General features: G+C 42.0%; 1 protein-coding gene across 2 annotated transcripts in view; it reads right to left on the bottom strand.

The window, feature by feature from the left end:
* MPG (N-methylpurine DNA glycosylase) overlaps window positions 1-4,158 on the bottom strand; it is a 77,048-nt gene extending 72,890 nt beyond the window's left edge. The window contains exons 1-2 of one of the 2 annotated variants that reach the window (XM_053472126.1): window positions 4,117-4,158; window positions 3,188-3,436 (exon numbers count right to left, since the gene is read on the bottom strand). In XM_053472126.1, the coding sequence (XP_053328101.1) occupies window positions 3,188-3,436; window positions 4,117-4,137 (270 nt within the window). In that variant the 5' untranslated portion in view covers window positions 4,138-4,158. Of the gene's footprint in view, window positions 1-3,187; window positions 3,437-3,785; window positions 4,077-4,116 lie in introns of those variants that run through there. The other variant, XM_053472128.1, reaches the window with a different exon arrangement.
* Window positions 4,159-26,739: the final 22,581 nt, after the last annotated feature.

The raw sequence follows: 26,739 nt of genomic DNA, 5'->3' as shown, positions 1-26,739 counted from the left end.
GAGTGGTGTATGGGAGGTATAATGAATTTCAGAGTGGCATATCTGGGGGAGGCAGAGTGGTGGATCAGGGAGTATAACGAATTTCATGGTGGTGTAGGGCATTTATGGGGGGCGGAGTGGCATATCAGGGCGCACAGGGGCATATAGGAAGGTATAAGGCATAAATGGGGGGCGAGTGGCATATTGGAAGGTATAAGGCATATCAGAGGGCACAGTGGCATAAAGGGGTATAAGGCATATCAATATTAGGCATATCAGGGGGCATAAGACATATCTGGGGTATAAGGTATATCAGAGGGGTTCAGTTGCATATCACTGGCATATAAGGAGTATAAGGCATACCGGGGGCACAGTGGAATCTGGGGCATAGGAGGTATAAGGCATATCTGGGGCAAAGTGGCAAGCTGGGGGTCAGATGTGCATAACTGGGGGGCAGTTTGGCAAATAAAAGAAAATATAAACAAGAGGCTTTTTTCCCTCATAGTTTTTATTAACAATTTTTTTCATATTTAACATATGAATTAATATTTACAAATAACTAAGTATTAAAACCTATTAACCTTCATCCAGTTTGTTCATTACATTATTTTAAATAAAATAAATAAAAAATTTTTTATACAATTAATCAAAAAATATTTCGGCCAACTAATCGATTATTAAAATAATTGTTAGTTGCAGCCCTAAAGACAAGGTTTTTTCAGAGCAAATCCTCTGATAAAATACCCCATGCCTTATATTCAAGGTTGTCTTTTAATCAGACTTCAAATAGACTAAGATCGAGATCTCCTGCAGCGCTGCAGGGGACTGGGATCCTCCTCTCTGGCAGCCAGTGGATGTCTGCACGACGCGTGCAGACAACCTCCGCTGCTGCCGGCACTTCCGCCGGGGCTTCTAAGACTGAAAGCAAGCATGACATGACCTTCTGGTGCTCATTCATAGAAGCCCCAGCAGAAGTCCCGAGTAGCAGCAGAGTTTGCACGCATCGTGCAGATGTCCATCCTCTGCCCCAGTTGACACCAGGGAGTCTGGAGCATGGGGGACAAGTCTAGGGATGCATTGGTAACTCAGGAGGGCAAATAGGGGGCATAAGGCACATAGGGAGGTATAAGGCATATCTGGGGGGCAGAGTAGCAAGCCGGTTGGCAACTAAAAGGAAATAAAACCAAAAAATGCATTTTTCTTAATCATATTTTTTTTTTTATTAAATATGAAAAAATAGCTTACATGTGATTTAATATTTACTAATAAAACTTTTTTCTCATAGGGTAGTCTTATATTCCGGCTTTTTCTTTTTTTTTTCTAAATTAATATTCAAATTGGGGGGGTGTCTTCTTATAAGTAAATACGGTACTTAAAGGGAATCAACACGATAAAGAGTTTATTTAGAAAGGAGAAATACTACCACAACAAGAAGACAGTCTTAAGCTACAGGGACAAAGGTTTAAATGTAACATCAGGAAATAGTACTTTACTAAAAGGGCAGTAGATGCATGGAATGGCCTTCTAGCAGAAGTGGTAGATGTTAACACAGTGAAGACATTTAAGCAAGCATAATGCTAAGCTAGATATAGGATAAGGCCAGGGACTAAGGAAAGTATTCAGAGGTTGGGCAGACTGGATTGGCTGAATGGTTCTTATCTGCCGTCACTTTCTATGTTTCAATATATAATATGGCAGTGGATGCCTGATTGAAAGGACAACTGAACTGGGGGGAAAATGTTTTTTTTTTTTTTTTTTTTTAAATCCTTTAAACACTAATAATATCAGACCTGCTGTAAACTTTGACCCAAGGATTCAAGAAATATAATATATAAGCTTTTTTACAGCTCCAACGCTCTCCATGCAGCCTGCTGTGCACATTCATATTGAATAATATTTTGGTTGGATCCATCTGAAGATTCGTATCCCTGTCTGTATGCAAAGTTTTGGGCATGCGCAGTGACCATTTTGGTTACTAGAATTGGTGTCAGAATCAGTTGCAATGGCCATTTAGGCTATTGGCAGCAGCCATTTTACACATACACAGAGCAAAACTTATCTGCTCAACTATTCGGTTGTAACAAAGTAAATACGAACATAATTACCTTAAAACAAATAAACCAATAAACAATGTTTTTATTTGCAAGTTACAGGGCAATAAGTCGAAGCAGGGCCGGTTCAACATAGGGGCTGACGGAGCTGCAGCTCCAAGCCCCTACCTGAAAATAAGCCTATTCATGGCCGCTCCTGCCTACCAGGAGATTTCTCCTGTGGTCCTGCCAGTCCGGGGGCGCCAGGACGTCTTTAATGTGAGGCAAAAGCATGCAGCAACCGCGATCGCAGGGGTCGCGAATGCAACCGGGCCTGCCACTCTAGTAACCAGATCACTTCCACAGGGGCCCTGCAGCTTAACTGTGCAAGCAACATCTTTTGTACTGCCAAGGGGAAGCAGGAACCCAGCAAGTCACATCAATTTAGGTCACATCACATGACCCTGCTGTGTTTCTGCTTTCCCTTGGAGGTACAAGGGTGCCAGGGCTGACATAATACTAAAAGGGAGGAGGAGAGCATTCTTGCAATACACAAAGGTGTGGGGGCATTAGGGTGACTGCATCGGCCATGTTTTCCAGGACACATAATTTTTACATATATCGCTGACCAGCCCCGCAGTATGGGAGCATTTCTAAACACAGAAATCAGTGAGAGGAAAAAGTAAAGGTATTGTGTTATTTACTCTATTTGAATCTGCATATTTTAATAACAAGATGATTTAAGGCACCCCATGTATAATAACTTTTTTTGTACTGATGTATTATCTGCCTACCACCGATGTCATCTTAATCGAGTGCACATGGACGAGGAGTTAAGATTCCGTCTATTTTATTTCCATAAAAGGGCCCATCAAAATTCTGAGTACTAGATGCTTTCAATCTGGCTTGAGCACAAGGAGCATATTTCTATTTCAAAACCATTTTTTTCCATATCTGCTACTTCTGTCCTTGCTAATTCAATTTACACCCATCAAACCATATTTTTTTTTAAAACTCGACTAAAACTACCAGAAAAAATAAAAAAAAATCTAATGGCTCGACCACTGATTTGGAACTGCACGCGAGTTGAGCAAAAATCACTTCCAGGCAAGTGAGCGGATTGACAGTGTAATCACATAAGCAAAAAATATATATGAGGTAAATTAAAAAACAGTTACCTGTCCTAATAAAGCCTTTGCCAAATTGGGGCATGCTTGATTGTAAAAGTCAGACTCCAAACGTATGTTTGTGTTCCTGAGGCAGCTGCCATTTGTGAAATCCTGCACTTCATCATGAATGCTTGGAACATTTCTTACTGTGTCTTTGAGAAGAGTATGTTTACTGGGCACCTCTTTCCATTCATGCACTCTGGAAGTCTTAGGGAACATTCTTTCACAGAAAATGATAGATATAAGGTTTAAAAGTACCTGAAATAAAACACATAATGGTAGATAATTAAATATTTGTATCACATTTATTGAAACATCAATTTAACAGCAAGGTACATGGATTTTCTTAGTTGCCAAGCCTTTCGCTACCCAAGCACGTATCACATACTGAAGAATATTTTTTTCAGTATGTGAATAACTATTTGCTAATATAATTTAAAAATACTATACTATACTGTGTATCCAATTTACGGCTCTGTTATTTTCAGAGCAGCCCACTCTAGGTTGGCTTTGAGTTCAAAGGAAAAAACATACCTTCTACAACATTTCCCTGCATAACAGTCGCTAAACTGTTTTGAAAAAAACGGAAAATATTTTTGCTTCTTACCACCTGCCAAGAGCACTTATAACTCGCAAACCTCTATGCGCTATGTTTTTTGTAACCGGCGTTAAACACAGAACCCGACCAACACTACGTACGGATGAGAAGCAAAGTTCCTTCTCTTGGCCCCGCCTCTGCAGTTTGACAGGAGAGACAAGTATTCGGCTGCTATACAAGCCAAGGCCTCATTGTAATCGGGTAATTCTTATTGTTGATGCGGCGTATATTAAAGGCGTAACCTCGCCCATTGTGTTTCCTGCGTTAGTGTTTGCTTTACTGTCCCCATTTCCCTGATTTGCGAATGGCGGTTCTTAAAGAATGATGTTTCATTACTAACGCGGTAGCTGTCAGCAAACATAAATCATGTGCACAGGAAAATTTTATTTCTGCAATAACACCCATCCCATTGACCCAATTTCAGACTAGCTGAAAACCGGAAGGAAACGTTGTTGTGAACAGTGCCACCCTCCCTCCAGATTATGAAGTTCATAAAACTCAGGATCAAGAGAAGACTCGTATTGAAAGTTACGCCGCTTTGAGGGCCGGGGTTAGTTATTACACACCTGCAGAACTCTTTTTATCTGGTATTTCAAAATGATTGAAAAAAACTAAATTAAATAAAGACATTGATTTAACCCCTTCAATCCCAGGGGCTTTGGGTACCTCAAGTCCCGGAGCAATACTGTCATTTTTGCGGTATATCGGTTCAGCGATTATTCTCCTTTCCTGTGAATAGTGTACCATACCTCCCAACATTTCAAAATGTGAAAGAGGGACACTTTTTTTTTAAATCTCTCGGAAATCAAGCAATTGCCCTTTACAATGTTCCGCTTGCTTCGCCACTTAACCCCTTGACTGCTAACGACGGCATGGCGCGTCGTTAGCAGTCCCAGTCAGGTGCTAACGACTGCACCTCCATCACCACCTTTCCCTGGCGATCTGCCCCTCATACTGAAGGGCATCACCGGGGCCACCTGATCTGCCCGGTGACGTCACGCGCAATGACGCTAAAGAGGTATGGGGGAATGTATCTCAGGCATCTAAGCAGCTGCAGACTCCCAACGGTATAAGGTTTGTAAAAAAAGAAAAAATATTAAGTTAAAAAAAGGATTTTATAAATTATAAAACATAAACTAGTTTAACTTAAAAAAAAAAAGTAAAAGTAGAAAAGTATTCTAGCTAAATGATCACTGGTAGCCAATGTTACCACAGTGATCATATAGCTATGAAACGTCACATTCCCTTTTTAAAAATGGCCGATACTAAATTTAGCCAAAGGCAGAGGGAGGCAATTTTTGAAACCCTGATGAACTGCAAAGATTATTAAAATCAGCCATTTAACCTGTGTGGTAGGTGAGTAACCGTCTCATCCCTGGAGCTCCTTGCATTTTTACAGCAAAACTTTTTTTTATAGTTTTCTTGGCATATTTTAACATCCCAGGCAGCTAGAGCTGTTTAATTGACGGCAGCCATGCATTAAATTTAAAGATGTCTTTTGTGATAGTCGAGTAAATTGAACTTTTGGCAATAAAATATTAGAAAAACACAGTCTACTGTTATCAATTTCTGTTTATTTTAGACCGGTTACCTACTACAAATATTTAGCAACACAGGTTTTGATAGTAGAGTTTAAAAAAATAAAATTACAAATTAGTTTTTATTGAGTCAGAAGTGAAAAACACTTTTTTCCCATTTTTGGCTTTATTTTGCAAACCTAATGAGACATACACATATAAAAATGGTATATTTGGAATCTGCTGGGTGTGCTGAAAAAACAATATATGGTTTGTATAGTTTATTACCAGGTGGGAAATGGCTTAGCAGCCGAGGGGTTAAAACACGCTTTGTTTTTGTCAGCACAGTCATGCATATTAACCCCTTCAATCCCAGGGGTTTTTGGTACCTCAAAGCCCAGAGCAATTTTGCCTTTTTTGGGGTATGTCGGTTTAGCGATGATTCTCTTTTCCTGTGAATAGTGTACCCATGTAAACTATATATTGTTTTTTCAAGGAGAGATAGAGCTTTCTTTTGATACCATAGTTGGATGATTAGCTGAAAATTTAGAATGAGAAATTTAGTAAAAACTAGCGAAGATTAGAAAAATAAACGAATTTTTTTTTACATTTTCCCTCTGAATCCTCACAAAATTAGGTAAAGTGATGGAAAATCCCCTCCAAGTTTATCAATTCAGGTGTCCTGATTTCAGAAATACCTAATTTATATAGATTTTCCAGACTTTCCCAGCACCAGGGAGCGTTCTATTAGGTCTACAATTTTGTATAATTTTTATGCCTATGGCTTAACGGGTTTGGGGATTGTGAACAGGGGCAGGAGGGTTATACTGGCTAGGTGTTATGCTAGGGCAATGGGATGTAAGGTTTTTTTAAGAATTTTTTTTATCTTTTTTTATATATTTTTTTTAATTTAATTTTAATTTTTTTTACATTTTTTGTATTTTTTATATATTTTTTTTTTACACATTAATGGTTAGAGGTCCTCCTAGGGACCTCCTGAACATACCAGTGATGTCACAGTGACATCACAGCTGACATTATAATTTTTTTTAGTATTATTTATATTATTATTTTAATGATTTATTTAATATTATTTTTAAATGACTAACCGTTTTTTTTTTTCAACTTTTCTGTTACAGGCCGGGAGGGGGAGTGAGAGAGATGGTTTCTCACTCCCCTCCCCGTGATCCCCCTGCACCGATCACACTGTGATCTCTATGCAGGTCTTCACAGACCTGCATAGAGATCGTAGCGTCTCTGTGCCTCATCGGAGTGACGTAACCCGGAAGGAGATGCCCGATCGCGCGTTTGCAACTGCAGTTTACCGGTAACAGCTTACCGGCTTTCATGCCGGAAGCTGTTACGGGCGATCAGACAGCAGAAAGCCGGCTTCTGCTGTCCATAGGGGTTTCTTTGTGGGCATTTTTTGGACGTCCCGGTACGTCTATAGGGGATTGAAGGGGTTAAAAATAACCAACACATTGAATTGAATTCCCATGAGGCTCAGCTAGACATACTACTTCCATGATGTTGGTTGAGCATCATGGGAAATGCAGCAACAGTAAAGCTGCAGATGCTAGCTGTGAACTAAAACTCCTATGATTCTCAGCCAGCCAGGTGTCAACCATAATGCTGGCTGAGCATCATTGGAAGAGTAGTCGACAGCAGCAGAGATTTTTTTAAATTAAAAAAGGCTAATATTAGCCTCTCTCCCTCCTTGCCTTTACACACTGTCTGAAGTGACAGACCTTACGCTCCCTAATGTTGAGCCGACTAGAGGGAGTTTGCGATCTCCCAGCTAGTCTGCAGGCTGCAGCTGCTGATCGGGCGGCTGTGCGCCTCCCAGCAGCTGCACCTGAGGTGAGTACGGATCTCGTACGGATGTGATCCTTGCATAGAGATCGCAGTGTCTGTGCCACATCGGAGCGATCGGATATCCCAGCAGTATCCGCAGATCAGATCACGCAATCGTGCGTTTTAAAATGCCCGATCGCGCAATCGGTATTTAAAAATGTAACAGTTTTCCGGCTTTCGTTTCTGTTACGTGAGATCGGGCCAGCGATGCTAGCTTCTGCTGTCGGGGGGGAGTCCAGGCTTTCAAACGACAGCATGATCTCTCGTGCAGCCAGGTAGAGCTTTTCATAAGGTACATTTCTAAAGTATATCATGGAAGATGTACCGGACTGATTTATAGTTTAAGTTTGTCAAAGGTCTCCTAGAGGTCCTTATCTTGAAGTCAAGATACTGCCCCTGCCCCTTTTTTCTTCATAGATGTACCCTTCTCGCCAACACCACCCTAATCACTACGTCCCACTTCATGTAAATACGCTTGAAACCATACATCGCTTGTTCCCATGGACATGCTGGTTTGCCCGGAGACCATAGGAAGCAATGGAACAGCGTACGGCGGCATTGAGGGGGGAGGTGTGGAGATGCAGGGCGAGGGTACATCATCACATAACGTGATGGGGTTTTAGGGCTTCGACGCCGGGTGACGTACGCGAAACTGGATATCGGTAAGAGGACGGATGGCTATAAAGGACAGAGATGGAACTTTTGATTTGACTTTTTTTGTTGGATTTGCTTCTTTTTTTCTTCCTGGAGACGCTCTTATGAGGGCGAAACGCGTTGAGGACTTGTATTGCTCTATATAGATTTGTTTTTAAGCATACTTTTATTTATTAACTTTTTATGTCTGAAATAAATAATTCACTTTACTACAGTCCTATGGTACTTGTAGATTATTCGCTTGTAGATTATTATAGTTTTCTATCCATGTATCCTGTGGATTGAAGAACTGCAGAGAACAAGAACTCTTTTGGAACATATAGAAATCCTTTGGGAATCGTTTCGGTTTCTATACCCTCCCTGAGTGATGCTTTGCACATGTTGTATGTGCCAAGAACCTTGTGAGTTCAACCATTTATTTATCTTCCATCATATCTTAAAAGGTTACACTATTTTTCTTTTGTACATTTTCCAGATATTACAACATAAAGAACTGAGATACGCACGAAATATCTGACACTTTTGTGAGTGCAATATACAATTTACACATACTGAATTTGTTAACACTCTACCCTATTGTGGTTGTTTTTTTCTTTGTTTTACATGAGCGCCCCCAAGTGGTTTTGAGTTTAATATTTTTGTAAAGACAGAGAGGGCTACACATAGTGGAACTCCATCTAGCAAGGTACCACAGGAACGCGAGACTGAGGGGCCAAGTGCAGAGTTATGCCCTGTTCTTCCTGCTAGTACTACTAGTAGTAGTAGTCATGATCCCAGTCTAGCAGGAATTCCATTTGAATGAAGAAGGAGGAAGAGGAAGTGGAGGAGAGAATAGAGGAGATGAGTGGTCAGGAATCAGATTCCTCAGGGAGCAGTGTATGAATGACTAGTGCGCAATTTTTCCCTGAGCCTCCACCTTCTCCGCTACTATCATTATCACCACCTACAGCAAAATCTACCAGATCTGGTAGAATTAAAAAAAATAGCAGCCCCCCTTTGCACTGGCACAGTTACCAGTGCCACCACCGGTACTGTAACTGTGCCAATAAGAACAACCACTGTTAGTAGCAGTGTAGAGAGTCTAGAGACAGAGAGTGTGCCATCTCCCAGTGTTCGCAGAACTAGTCCTGCTGCTGCTCATCCACCCAGAGCAGCAACCAAAAGTGCAGTGTCCAAGGTGTGGAGAGCGCCCCAATTTGGGAGCACTATGAAAGTTTAGAAGAAGGGCGCTATGGAAAGTGCAAACATTGTGGGAAGCTAATAAGCAGAGGGAAAGTGTCTGGGCATTTCCCCAGCACTGGCATGAAGCATCACCTCAGCATTAAACACAACGCTGTGTTATTGGGGAAAGTAAAACGTAGGGCAGGCAGCATAGCTGGTGGCTGTGGTACTACAACAAAAACCCCAACAGCTGCTTCTGAGCCAATAGCAGCTACAGCTAGTGCTGGCAGCCAAAGACCAAGGCGGGTTGGAGCACTGCATCATGTCCAGCCCACCCTGGAAGAATTTGGGGCATTCCACTCCAGGAGGTCAATGTCCTAACAGCAGGCCAATAAAATAACCAGACTTATTGTTCAGTTCATTGCTGTTGGAGGGGCATCCTTCTCCATGCTTGAAGAGGAGCCTTTCAAACAATTGATGGTGGCTGTGGCTCCACAATGCACAGTTCCCCCACGTTCCACTTCCAGTAGGAATATTGTCCCCTCACTGTATCAGTCATGAAAGAGGAGCTTTCGAAGGCTGCTGGCCAGTGTGTACATTTCACAACAGATTTGTGGAGTGCACCTAGCGGGCAGCATGCCTTTCTTTCCATGACAGCCCACTGGTGGCAGCCCAGTGTGTCTAAGGAAGCTGCTGCAGCAGGCTACCGATCATTCCTTCTCCATGCAGAAGTGATGGATGAAAAGCACACTTCCGAAAATATTCTGCATGCAATAAGGAAAATGTTTTGCCTTTGGGTGGGAGCAGAGGCGGGCACCAATGTTAAATTTGTTTTTGTGGTAACTGACAGAGGTGCAAATATGGTGAAAGCACTGCGAGATTGGTCATATTGTTAGTGTGCGCTGTGCAGCCCACATCATCCATCTTATAGTTAAGGCAGCAATGTCAGAAGGAGGAAGTAATTTAGCAGCAGTAGTTCTGTCACGCTTCAGAAAGATCGCTGGGCACTCCCACCACAGTGTTAAGGCTAGCCAACTTTTGAGGGAAGAGCAAGAGAGGGCAGGTCTTCCCGTACACTGTCTATGACAAGATGTCAGTACGCGGTGAAACTCCACTTTAGATATGCTGGAGAGGATTTTGGAGCAGCGGAGAGCAATCCATAATCTTGCCTTAGAGCACAATATTGGGATTACATCTCCATTGAATAGGGAGGATTGGACAGTGATCGCCCAGCTAGTGGCAGTCCTTAAACCATTCAGGGATGCCACAGAAAATTTAAACTCAAACACTGCCAGTCTGGCCCAGGTAATCCCAGTGTTCTCCCATCTAGGCAGCAAGATGGATGTGTTCCTTAAAAACCGTGAGGCTGTTCAAGGTGGCACTCTACTAGGGCTCCAACAACTAATCGATAAAATCGATAATAATCGATAATGAAAATTGTTGCCAACGAATTTCATTATCGATTTGTTGAATCGATTTTTATTGATTATAAAAAGAGGGTTTTTTCAGAGTAAATGCTCTGAAAAATACCTCTCATTATATAATCCGTTTCGGCGACTCACATACTCCCCTAGTACACACATGTGATCTAAAACTCAGATTAAGTGGGATTATAGCTGTTTTCTATGGAATGACAGGTGAATGATAGTTTTGAGTGAATGCCCATAGGATATAATGGGAGAAAAATGAAACCTATTTTTCAGACAAAACCATCTGACATATCATATAGATCTTTGGCACATATACTCCCCTAGTACAGAGACAGGATCTAAAACTCATATTATGTGGGATTATAGCTGCTTTCTATGGAATGACAGGTGAATGACAGTATTGATGGAATGCCCATAGGATATAATGGGAGAAAAATAATCTTGTTTTTTAGAGAAATCCATCTGACATATCATATAGATCTTTGTCATATATACTCCCCTAGTACAGCTACAGGTTCTAAAACTCATATTTAGTGGAATTATAGCTGTGTTCTATGGAATGACAGGTGAATGACAGTTTTGAGGGAATGCCCATAGGATATAATGGGAGAAAAATCAAACCTGTTTTTCAGACAAAACCCTCTGAAATATCATATAGATCTTTGGCACATATACTCCCCTAGTACAGAGCCAGGATCTAAAACTCATATTATGTGGGATTATAGCTGTTTTCTATGGAATGACAGGTGAATGACAGTTTTGAGTGAATGTCCATAGGATATAATGGGAGAAAAATTAAACTTGTTTTTTAGAGAAAACCCTCTGACATATCATATAGATCTTTGTCATTGTCACGACCTCCCTTATACTGGCACTTACCGCGGAAGTTATTCCACCTGGAATACTACGACCAAAGGAGGAGCCCCTGGCAGCAGCACCCCAGGATTTAGATGATCCCAACAGCAAGGAGGCCAGATAAGGTAGGTATAGGTAGTAGATACAGAGTTGATAGTACAAGGAGCAAGACTTAGCAAAGACTGGAAAGCCGAGGCAGGATACGGACACAGGAACACAATAAGCCGTGGTCGAGATCCAGAGAGGGTAGTCAGGTAAGCCGTGGTCGAGATCCAGAGAGGGTAGTCAGACAATCCGAGGTTCAGCAACAAGATCAGCAAGGCACAGTACAAAATCAGCAGGCAAAGAGAGGTCAGGCAAGCAAAGGGTCAAAAATTAGCTGGAAGTAACACAAAACACAACCGAGCATAAAGACCACAACAGGGTAACTGGCTAGAGAACTTCCTGACTTTTAAATCTGGCGCCAGAACCTAACCCCGCCCCTAAGATGACGTCACCGCAGAAGCTCTAGACGGCCATCCAAACTACGCCTCCAGTTGCGTGGCCGAGTAGAGGTAAGTCCCTGACTCCGGGGATCTCCACTGCTGCAGGCAGGCTGCTGCAGCGTGGAAGGAAGATCCCCGGGGGAAGCCCTATATGCCCCGGATCTCGGTGGACCACAGGCATCCGCCTGCCTGTGTCTGCCGAGATCCGTGTCAGTGACACTAGAACTCAGCGCCCGGCGTTCACAGGCATCGGCTTGCCTGTGTCTGCCGGGATCCGAGTCAGTGTCACACGATCTCGGAGCCCGGCGTTCACAGGCATCGGCTTGCCTGTGTTTGCCGGGAACCGAGACCGTGACCCGCAACCTCGGAACCCGGCGTTCACAGGCATCGGTATTTTATTGAGTCCTCACACACTTATGCCATCCACTCTTCTCTGATAAAACATAAGTTTGCCAGTTGGTAACAAGCAGCTGCAATAGACAATAATATGTCACAATTTTCTTTTGCTCTTTCTTTTTCCTTCATGGAATCTATGACTATCACCTCCCTGGTATTAAAATGGACTACACCAAGGCACCAGTGCTGTCCGGAGCCCCAGGAATCCGTGTTAAAAGGAACCAACAAAATGTCTTTGTTTAAGGCGACATTTTCCCCCAAGAAGCTGTAGAAAATGTCTGCTCTTCCTCGCACCAAACTTTGGTAAGTGTAGGTGGGGCACATCATAATCTTTTCTGTAAGATTTCTCTGGCAGATGAAGTTGCTTATGGCTTCTTCAATAGCTTAATCGCAAAGCCATTGTCCAGGATCCAGTGTTTTCAAAATCTGTTCTTTTACTGTTTCTAGCAATTTGTTATCTGAATCTGTTGGTGGCAGGTTCCAGGGGGTTAAGTCATCCCATGCAACAAGTTAATTCATTTCATGTCCTTCTTCTCTTGGTTTGGAGTGTTTAGGCAGTTGGCCCAAGGATTTGATGGAAATATCAAACTCAATCATGGCTATATGACTATGCGCGTGACGTGGTTCTGGTGGTAAAAGGGTTAAAATTCACTATCTGTCTGCACTAGACCGGAAATAGTGATAAAAATACAAATATCCACCCTTAATACCACCCGCAATTAACTATAATGATATAACAAATATCAAAATAACGCTGCCACCACCAAGACAATTTAGAAATGGGGTGTCTTGGTACCCCAAACGAATCAGACTTAAAAACCCACAGAATATTTTAACACAATAATTACGTGATTTAAAATTACCAATAAAATGGTCTAATCAGGTAATGTGAGTCTTTCCCAGACAAAGGCAGAACTTAATAAAGGAATATTTATTATGAACAAAAAATCACAGTGCATACAAAAAAGATGATAAACAGATTTACACCAAACAGATAAAATAAAAAGGAGAAAATTACAGAAAACCTAACTACTCACTGAATGGTCAAGTAACAGTTTTTCTGTCCGTAGGGCTCCGGCAAGGAAAGATGGCGACTTACTCAAAATTAGATCTTGGCCCCTAGTAAGCACAATGACCAACCTTCTCTCATTAATTTTATACTCTTTCCCAGTTCATCTCGAGTTTCCAAGCCGTCCCAGAGGTGGTATAAGCGGAGGGAAGGTGTACCTCACATGCTGAAATTTGCCATACCATCTCTACCAGGTATCAAGTCCATGTATGCACTACACAAGTTGGTGTGACACCTCCCCCAAATAAGATGGTGGCCCAGAGATTAAGCCACAAGCTTATCTCTGCGCCTACCTACTCTTTACCTGGGCAACAGTTTCCGGCTAAGATAAAGTATTTCTTTGGGAAAACCCACCCTGCAGAAGGTACTTTTCAAAGCATCGGCTACGTTGTCCGCTCTGTTACAGGATAAGGCCATGGTCTCAGGGTACCCAGGGGCATAGTCCACCCCCTTAGTAACAGATTGGTTCTCAATGCGGCTCGGTATAGCTACAAGCCCCAACAAGTCTACTTGATGGGTAGGTAGGGTGTCTCGCCCTGGCTTCCCATCCCATGTAGGCCCTACGTAAGGGATAACAAAATGGTCACCAGTTTCACCCTCTCCCTTGTGTCCTGACTTCGTAGTCCCACAGAATACGGGCACAGGTGCACAAAAGCCCTCTCTTTGTCCCCTATTCTGCTGCCAGGTTACCACAGCTATGGTTGAAACATCTGTCACTCCACCTGTTCCACTCCAAGGATGCATACATACAGGACCCTGGGAACCAGCTAATCCTGACACAGAGGAACATTCACTCACCCTCTGCCCTTCTTCACAGGGTGGCCCCCTCACATTTTCACACAGCACCTCAAATATCCCTGGTTCTGGCACAGAGTCACTCTGCCCTCCCAGTGATGCAAAACCTTCAAATTCTCAAACGGCACCTCAAACATTCTGGGATCTGGCACAGACGAACATTCACTCCTTCTCTGCCCTTCTTCACAGTCGGGTGGTCCTCTCACACTTTCACAAAACACCTCAGACATTCCTGGTTCTGGCACAGATTCAATCTGCCCTCCCTCCCAGTGATGCGAAACCTCCACATTCTCACACGGCACCTCAGACATCCCTGGTTCTGGCACAGATTCGCTCTGCCCTCCCTCCCAGTGATGCAAAACCTCCACATTCTCCCACGGCACCTCAGACATCCCTGGTTCTGGCACAGATTCGCTCTGCCCTCCGTCCCAGTGATGCAAAACCTCCACATTCTCACACGGCACCTCAGACATCCCTGGTTCTGGCACAGATTCGCTCTGCCCTCCCTCCCAGTGATGCAAAACCTCCACATTCTTACACGGCACCTCAGACATCCCTGGTTCTGGCACAGATTCAATCTGCCCTCCCTCCCAGTGATGCGAAACCTTCACATTCTCCCACGGCACCTCAGACATTCTGGGTTCTAGCACAGGCAGACACGCACAACCTTTCTGCCCACTCTCCCCATGAGGCTGCCCTGGTACATTTTTATACACTGCCCTTTCTATGGTAGGGCCCCTAGAAGACCTGGATAAATCAAAAGTGTCATCCTCCGGCATATATTTTGACAAAAGCCTACCCAAATCCATACCCAGTAACACATTAGTAGGAAGGTTATCTGATACCCCCACATCTCTTACACCCTTCCCTGCTCCCCAATCCAAAAATACTCGTGCCATTGGCACTGCATGACGTACTCCCCCAATTCCCCGCACTGTTAAGTTCTTGCCAAGAATAAAGTCCTCAGAGCTCACTAGCTCTGGACGCACAAGAGTCACTTCTGCCCCCGTGTCTCTGAGCCCCACAGTTACCTTGTTTCCCACAGTGACAGGTTGCATATTCACATTGGGGGTGTTCTCAGCGTTGCAGACGAACAACACCGAAGATGGTGATTCTGAGGGGTGACCCACTCCTGTGGATGGCATAGGATTTCTTTTCTCCAGGCAAGTAGCGCTAATGTGCCCCACTTTATTACAAATAAAACACCTGCGGCTATCCCCATACGTAGGAATGGCACTAGCTCCCCCTCTCCCTGAGGTAGAGACTGACGCAGAAGATGGTACAGTAGACTGGGTGGTGGGAAGCCGTGGTGTAGTGGTCTTCCAGCTGGATGCTCCTGTAGTGCTCGGTTGGCAGTGTGGAAATCCGCCAGCTCACCCGCTTCCAATGCTGTCTTGGGCTCCCGGTCCAGCAGCCATTCTTGTACATTGGCTGGGCACAGCTGCAAAAACTGTTCCTTGATGATCAGATCTTCCAAGCTTTCTAAGGTTTTCATCTCCAGCCCTCTAATCCACTGCCGGAATGCCGTCGTCAGGTGTCCCACAACTGCAGTGTAGCTCTCGGTGGAACGCTTCTGCAATGTCCGGAATTTCTTTCGGTACACCTCAGGGGTAAGGTTGTACCGTCTCTGCAGTGCAGCCTTAATTGCCTCATAGTCCTGGTCAGATTCTGCTGGTAGCTCTGCAAATGCTTCCAGCGCAGGACCTCTGAGACCCGGGGTGAGGTACCTTGCCCACTGGTCCTTTGGTAATTGGTACTGCCTGCAAACCTTTTCAAAACTGCGCAGAAAAACATCCAGATCCCTGGAAAATTCTCTGCACGTGGTTTGGGTGCAGAAGAGTCTCTTGAAACCACACTGATAGGTGAGGCACTTAACCTCTCCAACTCTGCCAGTTTTAGTTCATGCTCTCTTGCCGCCTGGCGCTCTGCAGTCTCTCTCAGCCTGGCGCTCTGCAGCCTCCTGATATTTAAGGATAAGCCGCAGTCTGTGGTTTGCATCTGCTGAGTCCACGTATTTGAAAACAGTTTGTAGAGTCCAAGGGATCTCCAGATCTTGGCACGTCACCGACATCAGCTGCAGGTATCTCCCGTGTGACCATGCCTCCCTCAGAAGTGTTTGCGGCATCACTTTGACAATTTAGAAATGGGGTGCCTTGGTACCCCAAACGAATCAGACTTAAAAACCCACAGAATATTTTAACACAATAATTACGTGATTTAAAATTACCAATAAAATGGTCTAATCAGGTAACGTGAGTCTTTACCAGACAAAGGCAGAACTTAATAAAGGAATATTTATTATGAACAAAAAATCACAGTGCATACAAAAAAGGTGATAAACAGATTTACACCAAACAGAGGAAATTACACCAAAAAGGAGAAAATTACAGAAAACCTAACTACTCACTGAATGGTCAAGTAACAGTTTTTCTGTCCGTAGGGCTCCGGCAAGGAAAGATGGCGACTTACTCAAAATTTGATCTTGGCCCCTAGTAAGCACAATGACCAACCTTCTCTCATTAATTTTATACTCTTTCCCAGTTCATCTCGAGTTTCCAAGCCGTCCCAGGTGGTATAATCGGAGGGAAGGTGTACCATAAGTGACCTCCCCCTTGTGTGGTGGAAACATATCAGTCCAAATAACTTATTTTCATTTTATCGTCCCTCCTGTGCTCGCCACAACCATAATTCATGCACTTATGAATTTCCTGTAAATTGTGAAGTCCATTGAAATGTCACACTTGCTACTTCTGACTGAACATCATAGACTTCACAATTCCTTCCAAACTGGTTAAGTGGCGCCGCCATGTTTGTACTCTTTTTGTAGGGTGCGCTTTCCCCGTTCTAGGTATGCACACAAGGAGGTATGATAATGAATATATGAGTTATTATTGATATGTGTTGGATATGACCTGGATATGAGATGGTTTTCCTGACTGCTAGTGGTCACTTAGCATATCAAAGAATCCAGTATCTATGAGGGGATACAGGCATATGGTCAATGACTCAGCTAGCAGACTTAAAGGCACCGCCTCCCTGTGACATTTCACACCTTGCATAGGGCCTTGGTTGGAGTCCCAGCTTCAAAAGACCAGTTTATCTTAAAAGACCTTTTGGCACCATATGCCTATACAATCGAATTAACCCCTCACATGCTGAAATTGGCCATACCATCTCTACCAGGTATCAAGTCCGTGTATGCACTACACAAGTTGGTGTGACAAACCTGTTTTAGCAGGAATACATAGCTCAGTAATATTGGTACAGATAGACGATAAGCAGTACTGCAACGCAGCGCAGGGCAATACACGTTACAGTACGACTTCAGTTTACGGAAAGCTCAGTAGAAGCAGTACACAATTACATTCCCAGACGGGGCTAGTCTTCAGCCTCTATACTGTCCTTGAGAGAGTAGTCTCTCAGCAGGCTGTGGATAAGCCTGCGGCAGTCACGGACTGTGACCTGCTCCCTCCTCAGCACCAGGCGGTTCCTGGCAAACCATAGAGCGTCCTTTACACAGCACATGAGGCGCCAAGCATCCTCAATGGCGCTCTCCGTGTGTGTTCCTGGAAAAAGTCCGTAAAGTACCGAATATAGTCCTTGAGATCCAGCTCCAGGGCTCTGAACAAGGCCTGTGCAAACGGGCACTGCCAGAACAAGTGAAGGGAAGTCTCCTCCTCCACAATGCACTGTGGGCAGTGTCTATATCTGCACAGCCCCCTGGCATGCATAAATGTCCTTAGGGGGAGGCCTCCCTGAATGGCCATCCATGCAATGTCTTTATGCCTGTTGGTTAGCCTGCTCGACGACACGTTAGCCCAGACAGTCTTGGCTGTGGCGCTGGGGAGCCCTGGGATGTTCTTGATAGTGTCTTTGGCTCTGATGAACTTGTGGATCACACGGGGTGACCACAAGTCTGGTTTAACTCCCTCCAGTTGGTGCTCCCTTACAAATTTGCCCACGTCCGAGTAGAACCAGGGCATGGTCCAATTGTAAGGGACGGAGCTGTCCCACTTTTCCCACTTGAGCTGCCTCCACAGGGGCAGCAGGAAGAAGCGAGACATGGAGTTTCCAGCAGAGCCTTTCACTACGTCTCTGAGAGTCCTGCGCACGCAGTTGCATACAAAGAAGGTCCTCAGCATGGTAGGGATGTCAGGCACTCCTTTGCCTCCCTTGCCGGGTTCCTTGTACAGCACTGCGCGCTTTACTCTGTCCATTTTGGAGCCCCAGATGAAGTGGAAAACCGCTCGGTTGATGGCTCGGTGAATGGTGACCAGCAGGGGCCACGCCTGAGCCACGTACTGCAGCACGGGAAGAATCTCGTTGCGCAGCACCAGCACTTTCCCTTCGATGGTAAGGTCTCTGAGGCTCCACAGCCCAAATTTCTGCTTTACTTTGTTGAGTCTCTCCTCCCAGCTTTTCAGGGCCACGCCGTCTCTACTGAACCAGACTCCCAGGATCTTTAGGAAGTCGGTTTTGACGGGAAACGGGATCGGCTCAGAAGTCAGGTCCCACTGCCCGAACAGCATGGTCTCCGACTTCCCGCAGTTGACCTTTGCGCCTGAAGCTCGGCTGAAGTCCTCGCACGTCTGGACGAGCGCTTTCACCGACCGGCGATCCGCGCAGAAGATGGTCACGTCGTCCATGTAGAACTTTATCTCTTTCTTGTCTCTGCCCGGCGCGGTGATCGCAGGGAGGGTCGGAGGCAGCACAGGGGAGGGATGGCGCTGCCTCTGGGGGGGAGGGGGAGCCTTGACAGCGGGCAGGGCCACGACAGTCTTGGCAGGGAGGGGAGCTGCTTTCTTAGCTTTCCTGGGTGGAGCCTTGGTCGGGGCCGATGAGGGGACCTTGGCCGGGGCCTTGGCTGCTGCTACCGCTGCGTATGACCTTGATCTTTTGGGGCAATCCTTGTAGATGTGGTCAGGATCGCCGCACAGGTTACAGGTCTTCTTTCGTGGACAGTCTTTGGTCTCGTGCCCCACCACCCTGCAGTGCCTGCAGGATTTCTGTTGGCATTCCTCTGCCTTGTGACCCAGTTGGCTGCATCGTCTGCAGGTTGTGGGCTGACCAGGGTAGAAAAGCATGCCTGTAGAATTTCCCAGGGCGAAGCTCTGCGGTAGGTGTTGGAGCCCGTCTGGTGAGGTGGAGTCTGCCCTCAGACGGATCACCAGGGACCATCTTCCTGTCCAGAAGCCGTACTGGTTGAGGATCTTGGTCGGTTCTTTTACGATGTGGCAGTATCTTCCCAGAAAAGTTGCCACGTCTTTTCCTGGGGTGTGGGGGTTCCGCATCGAGACCGTCACGGGTCTCTCCTCCCTGTGGATGGGGCTGTTTCCGTAGAAACGGGAGAGGACCTGATCCGGTTTCGCCAACCTGAAGGCTTCCCAGAACCTTTTGCAGACCGCCGCTGAAATGAACGTTACATAGAACATTCCCTTCAAGAACGACTGGACGCTCAGGGTCTCTGCTGGGCTGAAGCCTGCTCCCTCGTGCACTACCTTCTTGCTGAAGGTGTCCACATCCATGTCAGGGGTGCGGCCCTCCACTTCCTTTAGCTTTAGGACCACCGTCTGCCTCATCCAGGTCTCCAGGGGAGGTGGGCTCCCTGGGGTCGCTGCAGGCTGGACTCGGCTTCCGGTGGCCTGGCTGGGTCATTGGGCTTCAGAGGTCTGGGTTGCCATTTTCACTCCTCGTCGGGTCTGGCTGGGAAAGCGTGGAGAACTGAAAAAGAGAAGAGGGAGAGATTAAAAGCACGGGGGGGGGAGAAGGCAGGGGAAGGCACTAGAAAAGGCCAAAAAGAGGGACAGGGGAAGGCACTAAAAAAGGCCAAAAAGAGGGGCAGGGGAGGCACTAAAAAAATGCCAAAAAGAGGGGCAGGGGAAGGCACTAAAAAGGCCAAAAAGAGGGGCAGGGGAAGGCACTAAAAAAGGCCAAAAAGAGGGGCAGGGGAAGGCACTAAAAAAGGCCAAAAGGAGGGGGAGAAAATGCACTAAAAAGGCCAAAAGAGGGGGGGAAAGGGCACTAAAAAAGGCCAAAAAGAGGGAAAAGGCACTAAAAAAAGGCCAAAAGTAGGGGAGAAGGCCGCCTCAAGAAGAGGGGGAGTCTTTCCCAGCACCCAAAGGTAGACCGTGCGCTCAAGCCTCACGAGTGTTAGGATTTCTCCAGCATGCATCCACTCGGTGTTGGGAAGTCCACAACGGGTTTCCTAGGGTCTGCAGGCCCGGAGGCCGAGGAGCGAACGCAACCGTGACCGAATCTCGTTTCGTTCAGAAAGGCATCAGTTAGAACCCCAATAGCAGCATGTCTACATAAGTAGAAAGGCCGAGGTCCAACAACAACCAATCGTCACGAACCTCAGGCAAGACACTTGATCTTAGCCAAAAGGCCGAGAAGCGATCTAACTAAAGTAAACCATCTCATACTTACAGGCAATAGGAAGCAACTTCGAATAAAGTAAACATTGCCCTAGTAAATTAGATAAATGGTTTAAATGTTATAATGAGGCTTAAAGTGATATTTATTAACTAAAATAAACTGAGATAGTGGGCTCTATCCAATTATGTGAGATAAATCAGTTATTGTTTTTTTGACTAAATAGGTTGTATTTCCATTGGTATTCAATGAGCTGAGATAGATTAATTTAAGACACTGAATAGAGGTGGATATTTCAATATGCTGATTTAGACATGTGTTAAAATGGACCAAACTAGTCTTATTCTGCTGTTAAAACATTTCCAAATTAGCCCAGCATAATACATAATTAAATTGGTAACATTTATTTAAGGCTGTGATTAACCCGATAATGACCAGGGTTTTTTTTTTTTCACACAATGCTTTCCAAAAAATATCAGATACATTTCCATCTTTATTCAACTATGATTTCCTACCAACTCATTCAGTCCATCTCTACAAATTATATATTGTGTTTTTAGAAGACAAGTAGGACCTTCATTTGAAAAAAATATTTTATACATAAACCATTATTTAATATGAAAAAAAATTCTAAAAATAGGAAAAATTCAATTTTTCACAGTTTATTATATTACAAAATATACATAGCCAGTGCAAAGTAAGAAAAAAATGTATTTAGTTATTTGCCTTGATTTTGGTAACACCTCATATGGCTGGTATTTATTTTGGTAGTTACTGGGCTAAACTGGGTTACTGGGATATATATAATATGCTTGGAGTTTAACCCACAAAAGTGGCCAGAAAAAGCTATACTGCTCTGTAAAGGTATAAAGTGCCCTCCACGAATATAGGCACCCTTGGTTTAAAATGAGCTAAAAATGCTGTGAAAATTTGTCTTTATTGTTTAACCCTTTCATCTTTTCTTCAAATAATACACAGAAATGCTCTGCTATCATGGATATCAAACAATTGCAAACACAACACAGGTTTTTAAAAAAATAAAATAAAAATGAAATATATGTGTGGCAGAATTATCGGCACCCTTTTAGTTAATACTTTTAATAATTTTATAATGCCCGATGAGGTTGGAGAATACATGGCGAGGGATCTCAGATTCCTCCATACAAAATCTCTCCCCATCTTTTAAATTTCAAGGTCGACGCTGGTGGACTGTCCACATGTTTTCTATGGAGTTCAAATCAGAGGACAGCGATGGCCATAGTAGGACCTGGATTTTATCAGCCCCAAAACATTAAAAAAAGCTACCACCATATTTAACCGAGGGCATGTGGTCCTTTTCCATATGGCTACCTCTCTGTGTGCGCCAAACTCACTACTGGTGTTTATTGGCAAGAAAACTCTTCTTTGGTTTCACACGACCATAGAACCCAATCCTATCTGAAGTTGCAGTAGTGTCCGGTGAACTGAAGCCTGTTGAGTTTGTTTTTGGATGAGAGTAGAAACTTTTTTCTTCAAACCTTCCAAACAACTTGTGGTGATGTAGGTGACATTGGATTGTATTTTTGAAGATTTTCTGACCCCAAGACGCAATTTATTTCTGCAATTCATCAGCTGTGATCCTTGGAGATTTTTTTTTGCGACTAGAACCATCCTCTTCACAGTCCTTTGAGACAATATAGACACACATACTTTTCCTTCCAGGTTAATTCATAACATTTCCAGTTGACTGGAACTCCTTAATTATTTCACTGGTGGTGGAAGTAGGCATTTTCTGTGCTTTTGCCATTTTCTTTTTTTTTCTTTTTTTTCTTTTTTTTTTCAAAACAAACATTACAATAAAGAAAGACCTAAAACCTTTCATTCTTACATCATACAAATAATAATATTACTAATGTATCTTTATATCATTCAAATACGGAAATAGGACCAGATTACTTCCTAGATCTTCTAGGGGGGAGAAGAGAGAGACAACAATAATCAAAATCATACTATAGTATTAATCTAATCTATCAATTGCCAAGGTTATATCGAACTTTTAAGATATCTAGCCATTTTCAGAAAACCATCTACGCCATGGAGACCATATTGCATCATAATTTTTTATATTGTTATGAATTCGATAAAAATGTTTCTCCATTGTATATTGATAGTTTATTTGAACTACGATTTGGGGCCAAGATGGAGCTTGTTCCATTTTCCAGCAGCGTGCTATACATATTTTAGTTGCTGCCAAAATATTAATTGCCAGATATAATTTCGTATTGTTTTCCCAAGGTAAATCTATGTGAAAAAGAAAGGTATGCAAGTACAATGTCAAGTCAGTCCCAAATAGACTCTTAAATAAATTAATAATTTCAGATCTTAAAGTTAAAAGTCTATCACACTTCCACCAAATATGTATCATAGACCCCAGTTCAGATTTACATCTCCAACACTTGTTAGAAGTAGTGTTATACATTTTATGTAGTGTGGTTGGGACATAATACCATCTGTGAAGGAGTTTATAGTACTGTTCATGAAGATTTATACAATGTATCGCTTTCCTTAATTTTATCCAGGATTCACACCATATATCAAAGGAATAGGAAACACCCAGATCGCTTTCCCATTTCACAATAGTGTTTGGTTTGTCGGGAATATTTTCTTGATCTAATATATTCCTTAGTCGCCTAATTAGATTTTTTTTTATAATGAGTATTTATAAATCTATCTAAATTAGTTGGAAAAATTAGCGAGTTGTTTATATATGAGAATAATTCTTTATTTGGAAGATTATATTTATTTTGAATTTCTTTAAATGGAATCAAGTCAGAAGAAGAACAGATGTCTGATATTGTATCAATACCCTGTATAAACCAAGGTCTTAAATCAATATCGTTTATCCTATATTGTACAGCTACCAATGGAGAAGATAACGAACAAGGTTCCGTAGTACCAAATTTTTCCTTAAAGGTAATCATATTACTCAATATATTAAAGACAATAGGGTTAAAAATCTTTAATCTATTTATATCCTTTATGCTAGTCCAATATAGAAAAAATGGATCCAAATTTTGACATTGCCACCTCTCGTAGTTATACCAAGGTAATTCCGATTCCCGTTTAATGTCCCAAGCTAAGAAATGATTGAATAGACAGATTTGATGTAAGTTATATAAATTAGGAAAATTAAGTCCCGATTGCGCAAGACTTCTGGTAAGAGTGGAACGTAGAATTCTAGATTTCTTACCCAACCAAACATACGATGAAAATATTTTTTCAAATTGATTTAAAATTTTCAATGGAACTGGTAAAGGTATAGTTCTAAATAGATACATCAGTTTTGGAAGAACATATGTATATATATGTATTAAGTCTGCCCATCCACGAAATTTCCAGATTTTTCCATTGGGTAAATTGAGTTTTGAAAGAATCTAAAAGAATCGAATAATTATTAGTTATAATTTCTGTAAGACTCTGAGAAATTTTAATTCCCAAATAGTCAATATATTTATGATTCCAATGCAATGCAGACTTTTTCTTAATATGCTCGAAGCAAAAATGATCCATATTAAAATCAATAATTTGTGATTTATCTAAATTCAATTTATAGTTAGAATATAATACATATTTATTAATGCATTCCAAAACCTCCAGAACTGAATTTTCAGGGGAAGCTAAGGTTAGTAAGATGTCATCAGCATATAGAGAAACCTTATGCTCATAGGGACCCGTGGTTATTCCAGTTATTTTATTCGACCGGCGTATTAATGTTGCAAGAGGTTCAATTGAAAGAACGTATAATAAAGGAGATAAAGGACACCCTTGTCTTGTTCTGTTCTTGATAGAAAAACTAGTTGAGTTTAAGTTGAACCCTGAAATTTTCGCTTGCAAATTCTTATATAACGCCATAGTAAAGGTTAGGAATTGACCAGTCAAACCAAAAGCAATTAAGGTTTGTTCTAAAAAAGACCAACTCACACAATCAAATGCCTTTTCGGCATCAAGCGCCAAAAAGACAGCTGGCGTTTTATTTAGATGTAACTCGTAAATTAAATTAAAAATTCTGCGTGTATTGTCTTCACCGCTTCTACCCAATAAAAATCCTGTTTGATCTGAATGGACTAGCTCACCCATAACAGAACTAAGTCTGTCAGCTAAAATTTTAGAAAATATTTTAATGTCTAGATTTATCAATGATATAGGGCGATAATTTGTAACTTTAGTTGGGTCTTTTCCGGTCTTCGGAATAGGAGTTATTATGGTCTGTAGCATCTCAGATGGAAATTTATTCCCTAAAGATATTCCGTTATATAATCTTAATAATAAAGGGGAAGCAATAGATTCCAAACTTTGATAAAAAGACGAAAATCCATCTGGGCCAGGAGCGTTGTGCAGAGGTAAGTTCTTTATGGTAGATTTTAATTCAGATATTTTAATCGGTAGATTTAACACTTGTAATTTTGTTTCAGAGAGTTTCGGAAAATTTAAAGTATTTAAAAAAGAATTTATCTGTTTTTTATCTTTCCCAACTACTGGTAAATTGTATAATGTACTATAATACTCTCTGAATGCTTCACTAATCAGTTTTGGAGTTAAATATGTTCTACCGTTTAACACGATTTTATTTATCCTATTTTTCACATTTTAATTTTTAATTTTATTTGTTAAATATTTACTAGCTCTATTGCTACTATAGTACCACTCTTGTTTCAAAGATGTTAGATTTCTATTTATCTTCTCCATTAGTCTTTCTTTGATCTTAAGTTGAATTCCCTTTATAACATCATAAATCCGATTTGAAGGATTTAATTTATTGGGAGCCTCCATTTGTGCTAATTGAATATAAAGGTCAGTGAGGGTAGCCCCTTTCAATTTTTTTATATATGTACCTTGTTTTATAAGATATCCCCTCATGGTGCTTTTAAAAGCACACCATAGGGTTGTATCTGAAACCATTCCATTATCATTCATCTCCATAAATTCTGTGGCTAAATTACTAAGCTGTTCTTTAAATTCTCGGGAAAACAAGAGAGATTAATTTAGCCGCCAATTAGATCTTATATTAAATTTCTCATTGTTTTTAATTGTTATATAAATGGGTGCATGATCGGACCATGTCAGATTCCCTATACTAGATGACTCATAAAATTCAATAGATTTAATATCTGACAAAAACATATCAATTCTGGAATAGGAATGATGTACAGTAGAATAATAAGTAAACTCCTTCACAGATGGATTCTGTACCCTCCAAATATCGGATAGTTTATTTCGGGCAAGACAAAGAGAAAAAGATCTAGCTAAAGATTTCAGTTTTAAACTTGGATGTGAACCGTAAGGAAAGCTTTTATCTAATTTAACATCCGATACGCAATTCAAGTCTCCGCCTATCAACAAAGAACCTTTTGAAATAGTTTGAACTTTATCAAAGATTTTTTCCAAAAATTTCACTGTAAATACGTTAGGTGCATATAAGTTGACAAGTGTATATAACTCGTCGTTCAATTTACAAAGTAAAATAATATATCGTGCCTCCTGGTCACAATCCAAATATAGCTGTTCAAATTTAATTTTTTGATTTATCAAAATTGCAACACCTCTTTTCTTCGCCCCACTTAAACTAGATTGAATAATAGTGGGAAATTTCTTATATTTCCAACAATGAGATACACCTTTCTTCCAGTGGGTTTCTTGCACTAAACATATATCCACCTGTTCTCGAGTTAACATATCATATAAAAAGCCCCTTTTATATGGAGAGTTTAATCCCTGACAATTAATAGATGCTAATTTAAGTGTCATATATATTAAATACTGTCACTCTCTCTTTCTCCCCCCTTGGATCTGGTCTACCGTCAAAACATAAATATACACAAACAACAAAAAAGAACATTACAGTTAGATTCATACAGTTTACACAAGAAAACAATTCATGTGTACATTGCCCCATTTTTGTATCGGGCTATATCATGCGTAAGTGCCGATGCTTGGAAGACGAAACATTCATGTATTTATTAAAAAAAAAAACTCAAGATATATAATTATAAATATTACTTCCTACTGCTCTGTATATAATGGATTAGCACTACTATAATATGCCTAATAAAGTGCATTTGTGCAATATTATAAAGTGTTATATTAAATGTACATTTTAATAACAGTATAGATGTACACCAATTAATAAAGTGCTACGTGTTAAATTAAGGTGAAAACCTGGAAGTGTACCATTCGACTCTCATACTAAATATGAATAAAATTAGTGTACAGTACTACTCATACGAAAGATGATGAGTGGATATCTTAATAAGTATATAAGTATATACATAAGTAAATAATTATAAATATATATAGAATTAAAAAAAAATACATGATTCAAAATAAATTATATAAGTT

Source organism: Spea bombifrons, chromosome 7, assembly GCF_027358695.1.
Source record: "Spea bombifrons isolate aSpeBom1 chromosome 7, aSpeBom1.2.pri, whole genome shotgun sequence".
Taxonomy (NCBI): Eukaryota; Metazoa; Chordata; class Amphibia; order Anura; family Pelobatidae; genus Spea; species Spea bombifrons.
Note: the sequence above shows the minus strand (reverse complement) of the source record. Positions and strands in the feature narration are given on the sequence as shown.